General features: G+C 40.8%; 2 protein-coding genes across 3 annotated transcripts in view; both read left to right on the forward strand.

Annotated features, from left to right (window-relative positions):
- GGACT (gamma-glutamylamine cyclotransferase) overlaps positions 1 to 8,605 on the forward strand; it is a 56,243-nt gene that overhangs the window by 20,279 nt on the left and 27,359 nt on the right. The gene's annotated exons all lie outside the window — the stretch shown is intronic.
- LOC142140580 (uncharacterized) overlaps positions 207 to 8,605 on the forward strand; it is an 11,835-nt gene continuing 3,436 nt past the window's right edge. The window contains exons 1-3 of the mRNA XM_075198288.1: positions 207 to 273; positions 370 to 795; positions 1,728 to 2,070. Coding sequence (XP_075054389.1) covers positions 379 to 795; positions 1,728 to 2,070 — 760 coding nt within the window. The 5' untranslated portion in view covers positions 207 to 273; positions 370 to 378. The remainder of the gene's footprint in view (positions 274 to 369; positions 796 to 1,727; positions 2,071 to 8,605) is intronic.

An 8,605-nucleotide genomic window follows, 5' to 3' on the forward strand; every position in this document is an offset into this window, starting at 1 on the left:
TCCGGCACCATTTGGGCCTGCGTCTCCGTCTCCATTGCTTCCACCCCCAGTAACACCTTCTCTTTATTCTCCATCTTGTCATGTTCCTCGGCGCCAGACAGGCTCCTCTATAATTTTATACACTCTGACATGGACGTTTGTTTAGAGAATGGAGCATTGTGGTTAAAGACTATTCATGTATAAAAACCTTGTGTAAACTGTAACCCGTTCATGACCATTACATATGAAGGGATTTAACGATTCTTCGGAGCTGTACATTCGTTCACATATACGGTAAGTTCTTTCTGATTGATACATACATGTGTACTTGCATTGTTGATATTTACAGCACGGATGGGACTTATGTTTCTTTTTATTATACCAAAACAGATCATCATAATGACATATGAAAGAAATGCTGACCTAATGAAGGATTTCATTGAGACCTACAGGGCTCACCCATGTTTGTGGAAAGCCAAATCCAAGGAGTATTCTAACAGAATGATGCGAAACATTGCGATGCAAGAGCTTGTAAAAGCATGTCTGCCATATCACCCTGGTGCAACTGTTGAATGGGCAAAAAGCAAGATCCAGAACCTTAGGACTGTGTATAAAAAAGAATTAAATAAGGTTGAAGCATCCAAAAAATCAGGAGCTGCAGCTGAAGACGTGTATGTGCCAAAGCTATGGTACTTTGATATGTTACACTTTGTGAAGGACCAAGAAACACCACGTACGTCCATTAGCAACTTGCCCACAGACAGCAGTTCATCCCCAGAGGTAGAGCAAGCATATGATATACCTGCAAGCGGCACAGTAAGTACAGTACATCATTATGTTGTTATGTAACAGATTTATTAATGTTCAAACAATCAACAACACAATAACAATGCATAACATGTTTATAAGTATTCATATACAATCATTTTGCCATGGCACGGCACCATCTCCGTTGAAATATGAAAGGTAGGCCTCACGATTTAATTTTGCCACAGAACAACTGTTTTTAAAGTGTCCACACTCTAATGCTGTTAAGCCCACTACCTCCATGTCCTCACCATTACTTTCCGCATTGACCTGGGTGGTACGTCCACTAATGCTTTTACGCCACAGAAAATTATACAGAACACAACAGGCCATCACAACTTTGTCTATTTTGTCCAAACGCAAGTCGATTGTAGAGTGAAAAACTCTGAACCTGTTGCTTAAAATCCCAAAGGCATTTTTTATGACACGCCGAGCACGTGACAGTCTGTAATTAAATATACGCCTTTCATGGGTCATATTTCTTTGTGTGTACGGTTTTAATACATTCCCATGCAATGCAAAGGCATCATCTGGCACAAAGACAAAATTTAATCCGTATTTAGTGCTGCTCCGCAATGGAAGGTTTAGGGCCTTGTTTTTTAGTTTGTTATGGAAGGCACCACCATATGAGACTCTTCCATTTTTCCCAATGTCCACAAATAGGAATTCATAGTTCGCATCCACGATGGCCATTAAAATAATGCTGGAAAACCCTTTGTAGTTGTAGTAGAAAGATCCACTGTTTGATGGTGGCATGATTCGGACATGTTTGCCGTCAATAGCACCACAGCAATTTGGGAAATTCCACAGTCTCTCAAAGTCCTCCGCTATCACTTTCCAGTCTGCTTCGCTCGATGGGAACTGAAACATAAAGATGTGTACATAGTTAACATTTGAACATGCATGCAATTGCATCCCCTCATTCGTTTACTCTTTTTCAGCCTGCACTACTGTCTGATGCTCTCCTGCTGGAAGTTGAAGACACGGATGCTGCAACTATTTATCCCACTCCACGTGAAAGCCAGCTAACTGCAGACAGGCAAGATGCGACCCAAGGTGATACACCAGCAAAAATAAATCAGAAGCGAAAGAGACGCAGAATACATGAAATACCAGAAAGTGATGCACTAGCAGAAAGGATGCTTGATTGCGCTAACAGTCTGCTAAAACCAAGAAAGGAACAGGACACATTTGAGTTACTCGCATCAACACTAGCTAGCAAAATTAGAAGTAGTAGCAAGCGCATTCAAACTGAAATGGAACGGCTGCTGTGCGACGTCATGTGTAGGGCTTCCAATGAAGATTTGTGGCCGGACACATGTCTTTCCTCAACTAACCATAGACGCCAACAAGCATACATATTTCAGACCTTGGGTGGACAAAGCGGCATGTCTCAACCTTGTATGACATCCACGCCATTACCATCAGTAAGGATGAAACATTACATTGGGGACACACCTGGTGTGGACACAAGCGAAATTTTGCACTACCAACATTTATAAACTGTTGCGCTGGTCCTAACAATCTTTGATTTGAATATTCCAAGTTAAATGTATTTTTACTACGTTAAATGTGTAAATTTGTAAAACGATATTTTTTAAAATAAATAAATACTGTTGCTTTGTACAAACCTTCATATACTGGTCACTGAGAACTTCAATGATAGCATCACAGGTGTCAGGAATTATTATGCCAAGAGCTTGAGGTGAAATAGCCGTGCTGTATTTCAGATCTGCCAGTGTTCTCCCTGTTGCCAAAAAACGTAGGGTTGCCACCAGTCTTTGCGCTGGCAGTATGGGTCTCCTTAAATGGGTGTTCTCCCTCTGGATGAGAGGGGTTACAAGTTGGAGCAGTTCCTGAAAAGTTGAATCATTCATACGAAGAAAATTCTTGAAATCATCAGGGTTGTGTTCCCGTATCTCCTGCAGCAGGGGCATATGGCAGAACGTGTCTCTCCTCTTGAACCACTCTTTGCTCCAACAAGATCTATTCTTTCTCCTTCTTTCTTGTTGGTTCCGTACCATCATTCTTCTTCCCACAGTAAGCATGGGAAGTGCGGCTGCTTGTTCTTGTTCTGTAGCCATTGTACGTTTACAAATGGGAATGAAGGGACAGTGTAGCCTTCTGTTTTTAAGCTGTTTTGGGAGTTAACTATCGTGCAGGGTCCGCCCTTTTATATCTCCGGTTTCTCGTACATTTCCCCGCAAATGTCGCTGCAGTGTGTACAAAATTAAAATCATTGCCCACAAAAACATGGCTGTAAAAAGTCGCTAAAGGGACGTCCGCTCTTCCCTTTATCGTCCTAAACAAGGCTAGTGTGTATGCAGTCCATGGACCGAGCGATCGGACCATCGATCGCATGTAAAATTGTTCGGCATAAAAAGTTGGTCGAAATTTCTTTAGTGTGTACCCAGTTTAAGATGTGCTGTGAAGAAACACCTGGGGGTAAATGTATCAAGCCGAGAGTTTTCCGGCTGGTTTGAAACACCAATCGGATTCTAGCTATCATTTATTTAGCACATTCTACAAAATGATATCTAGAATCTGATTGGTTGCTATAGGCAATATCTCCACTTTTCAAACCTGTCGGAAAACTCTCAGCTTGATACATTTACCCCCTGGGCTACTGCCTCAGAAGGTGAGCAAACGTGAGAGATCTCGGATATGATGACACAGAAATCTTGCGTACTCTTAGGGGGGTATTCAATTGTTAGCGTTAACGGAAAAAAACGAGCGCTCAAAAAAATCTTAGCGTTTATACGGTAATATTGCGCGAGAAAAGCGTTAATACGGTAGTTTACTCGCGGAATTTCAGCTCGCCGCTCAGGGAGCAGGGAGCTGAAATTCCGCGAGTAATTACCGTATTAACGCTAAGATTTTTTGGAGCGCTCGTTTTTTTCCGTTAACGCTAACAATTGAATACCCCCCTTAAAATGTTTTCTTTTTGAAGAATGGTTATAACTATAAGATTATGGGTAGTAGTCTGCAATTTTACTTTTATTTTAAAAATATAATTGTACTTTTAAATATTTCCTATCTTTTATATATTTGTTGTTATTAGCACTATTAGTGATATGGTTCAGCTAATCTATTGAGAGCAGCTGAAGAGTTATATAATATCTGTAACAAACCTTTCACTATCCTTACGTGTGAGTGTGAAAGTATTCCTGAATTACACCAATAGATATAATGTTAATAACATCCTCTTGTAATCCTTATGTATGGACTTGCACTGAATGGGGTATATAAATGTGAAATAGCCATTAATGCAGGCTGGTAACGTAAACATTTTAGTAAAGGTTTTTTTATATATACAATCCAGGTAAGAGTTTTAATGTAGCATACATAGTAATTAGACAGTAATTCTTCACCGAGTCTGGGACCACTAGTTTGGTTTGATCCCCTGCTCCTAATAAGTGAATAAATACAAACTCCATTACGTAAACAGTGATATAATTTTAGCTTATATCAATAGTATTTGATAAAAAGTATAGAAATAAACCTGTTTCCGCTTTTCTTTTGTAACGGTTTCTGCATCTTGGGGGTGTTGTTTTGATTGTTTTTTTCTCTGCTGAAACTTTCATATATAGACAAATATGTGGATCCATTAAGGGATACATTGGTTCTGTAGCAAGATGAGGTAGATAGGATGTAATAAAATAATTTTAAGTCTTTATTAATAAGTGTTAATAAGCAAAAAGTATGAAAATATATATTTGATACTTTTTTCTCAATATATAATATTTATATTGATAAATTTATTACATACATCAACATCAACATACATACAGTTGTCTTAGTGGAAGTGTATACGGTGGTATGCCATACCTCCATTTTTTTCTACTCCATTCACTTACATTCCCATTACATTTTTCATATCTCCACATCTACCACTGTGCATGTATATATACCAATAAGCCACAAAATTAAAACCACCTGCCTAATATAGTGTAGGACCCCTCGTGCCACCAAAACAACTCTGACCCATTGAGTGTGGACTCCACAAGACCTCTGAAGGCGTCCTGTGGTATCAAGACGTTAGCAGCAGTCCTGTAAATCCTGTAATTTGCGAGGTGGGGCCTCCAGCACATCCCACAGATGCTCAAATGGTTTGAGATCTGGGGAATTTGGAGGCCAAGTCAAGACCTTGAACTCTTTGTCACGTTTCTCAAACATTCCTGAACAATTTTTTCAGCCTGGCAGCGCTTATTATCCTGCTGAAAGAGGCCACTGCCATCAGGAAATGCTGTTGACATGTAGGGGTGTACTTGGTCTGTAACAAAGTTTAGGCAAGTGGTACATTTCAAAGTAACATCCATACGAATGCCAGGACCAAAGGTTTCCCAGCAGAACATTGCCCAGAGCATCACGCTGCCTCCGCAGACTTGCCTTCCTAGTGCATCCTGGTGCCATCTCTTCCCCAGGTAAATGAGGCATCTGGCCGTCCACATGCTGTAAAAAAAACCCCCAAAAAATCCTCATTCATCAGACCAGCCCATTTTCTTCCATTGTCCAGGTCTGGCACTCATGCGACCATTCTAGCTGCTTTCGGCAGGGAACAGGGGTCAGCATGGGCACTCTGACAGGTATGCGGCAAGCTGAGATGCATTGTGTTTTCTGACACCTTTCTATCATAGCCAGAATTAACATATTTTAGCAATTTGTGCTTCAGTAGCTCTTCTGTGAGACCCAGACAGGCTAGCCTTCACTCCCCACAGACATCAATGAGCCTTGAGTGCCCACAACCCTATCGTGGTTCACTGGATGTCTTTCCATTGCTCACTTTTGGTAGTCACCCCACAAGACCTGCCGTTTGAGATGCTCCGACTCAGTCGGCGAGCCATCAAAATTTGTCCCCTGTCAACGTTGTTCAGATCCTTATGCTTGGCAATTTTTCCTGCTTCCAGCACATCAACTTCAAGAACTGACTGTTCACTTCCTCATATATCCTACCCCCAACAGTGGCCATTGCAACGAGATAATCAGTGTCATTCACGTTACTTGTCAGTGGTTTTAATGTGGCTGATCGGTATATAATGTATTGCTGAGAAAAACTATTTGGATGTCAGAATTATCGGATTCTATTATAAAGGACGGGAGATTGTCATGAGCTGATTATTTGTTATGATATGTTATAAGTTAGTAATAAAGAGTATAGTAATGAAATTGTGTAGATTTATGTCCTTCTGAGTATCTTATTATAATAGAGAAATGTTTGCTTTATGAAGTATCTTTTGACCCTGAGAACCAGCTTTTTAAGATGGGTTGTAACCCAGATGGAAACTAATAAATGGTGATAGGAGAGGGGGGTGGCCTCATATGAACTGTTTAAGGAAATGTTACAGACAAGGACACAGCTTTAAAAAAGTCTAAATTGTAGATGAAGCACATCAGCAAGCAAGGTACTACTGTGTGCGCCACGTGGACAGACTATAAATTCATTTTCAATGGAATTGAGAGAATGACTACCGCATGAACCTAAACCTCGGAATAGGTGGCCACCTGAGGAGAATTTAATGTGGTTGCCAGTACAAGTAAGATATACTAAGTGTTTACTACTACAGTGATAAAGATTAAGATAACACCGAAGTGCTTCCTTTGGGAATAGAGGGTATTGAAACAGCTATAAAGCTGTGACCTGAAACACATTGAATTGAACTGAGGAGGCTAAGTACTTCTAATTGAACTGAGGGTTTACGTGTAGAGTTTCTAAGAATAAACTTTGTGACACGGATTTGAACGTCCATAAAGGTGCCAAAGTATATATCTAGTGAATGTGTCTGTTTTTAGTAATTTATCATATTTCATCTTGAGATACGGCCCTTGGTGTCTGTCGTGCACTAAAAAGAGCTTCTCACGTGGAAGGCTTGTCAGCATTCAATACGTAGAGTGACAAAAGGGGCAGTGTGCCTCATACTATTGAAGAAAAGACTAATAGTTTCCCTGGAATTTGCAGGTTCCGACTACAGACAGGGTTAAGTCTGCACACACTTACACACAACACAGGTGAAGCACCTGGGTGTAATTCATACTTACCTTCTCTCCCAGCATTACCAGAGGCTCCAGGCAGAGTAGGCATCCTCCCAGATGGTTGTGGAGGTGGGGCTTAATGACGCAATTGTGCTCAACATGAGACCAAGTAATCTCTCTATAAATTCCCCAGCAAACACAAGCACTCTCCCATCAGGGTTTCCCTTTTTGTTTCTCCACAAAATCCCCATCCCTGGGCCAATTAGGTTAAATTGCATCTATATTGGATGCTATAAAATTACCAGTGATCAAGCAAAATAGTTCCTGGTTACAGTACTGGAACCAGAATCTTTCACTGATAGACTTGTTCTAGTGCTAAATGGAGGCGGGAGAAGCTCTATCCAGAGCCAATTCACAGTTTTAAAACCATATTTGAGTACTCTACAGTGTATGCGAGAACAAAAGAAAATATGGTCCGGCGCGCTAAAGCAAACAATATATCAGCATATACATAAATAGGAGACATTTGTGCACAATATAGCTATATTGGGATAAGCTGACCTGCCAATGTCAAGGCATCTCCTGTAGGAAAGTCCCTAGCCAGTTTAGCAGCAACTGTACTCAGGATCACAATTAAAATCTTCCCCGAGAAACCCCCCAGACTAGTTAGATACTGTTATGTGCTTTGCTTAATGATAGGTGGTTAGGTATATATTATGTCTGTTCCCCACTCACCCCTCCCCCTTTTTTCTGTACCCATCACCCCTTAAATACAAAATTCAAATACAAATTATTCATGATAAAAACTCTCTGATGTTGTTTATTTTTTAAGAAGCAAGCAGTAATTGAAGTGCCAGGGAATGCCAACTTAAAATCCAATTCCATGGTGCTTTTCCCAAACTCAGACTCTGGCATGATCCTCAACCACATTTAATTTAAATAAGTAATGTAAGCCTACTGGTAATAGAGGTGGGGTATCCAGGATCATGCTTGGAAAGTATATCACCTGAGTCAAAGACATAATATAACATAACATGTTTGCTTTAGCTCATAGTATGATGATTAAAGGTGCAATGAAGATGATTGGGAGCATCCATACATTGAATAATGAAGCCTGTGCCACCTGTAACCTATAGTGCAAAAAGGGGAACGAAAAGGGGTAAAACAAATGCATCTATCACAAAACAAATTCATTAAGTCTGTCACATGGGTCTGTAGTTTACAAAACTCTTACAAAAACCTTGCTCCTCGGAGAGCGGGAGTCATGAGTTGGTTGCAGAAGAGAAGTGGTGATTCCAAAGATGCCAAGTAACGCTGGGTCGTGTTCTGGAATTTATCATCATGAGCAATTAGCAGATGAAAATGGTATATCCAGTCAGCAATAATAACCCAACAACTCTGGACCATGTGGTTAACAAGGACCATAAAGTCAGGTACCTTGGGCATACCAGTATTCTCTGGTTCTGACAGAACCTGTGTTGCTTGACCAGGCTTATCTTTTTTTTTTGTTTTGTTTTTTTGTTTAAAGAAGTGGAGTCCATGTAACTCGACGTTTTGTGATGTTGTGACTTGGCAAAGACATTAGAACAAACCGTCTTTCCTCCCTCTCGTACCTCCTTCCCCTCTGACCTCTCCATCACTGTTGACAACTCATCTATCTCCCCTGTTCCCCAACTCCGCTGCCTAGGTGTCATCCTCGACTCCTCTCTCTCCTTTGCCCCTCACATTCACTCTCGCCAAATCCTTCTGTTTGCATCTTCGCAACATTGCCCACATTCGGCCCTTCCTCTCCCAGGATGCCACCAAATCTCTCGTCCACTCTCTGATTATCTCCCGCTTGGACTACTGC

This window comes from Mixophyes fleayi, chromosome 2, assembly GCF_038048845.1.
Source record: "Mixophyes fleayi isolate aMixFle1 chromosome 2, aMixFle1.hap1, whole genome shotgun sequence".
Lineage (NCBI taxonomy): Eukaryota > Metazoa > Chordata > Amphibia > Anura > Limnodynastidae > Mixophyes > Mixophyes fleayi.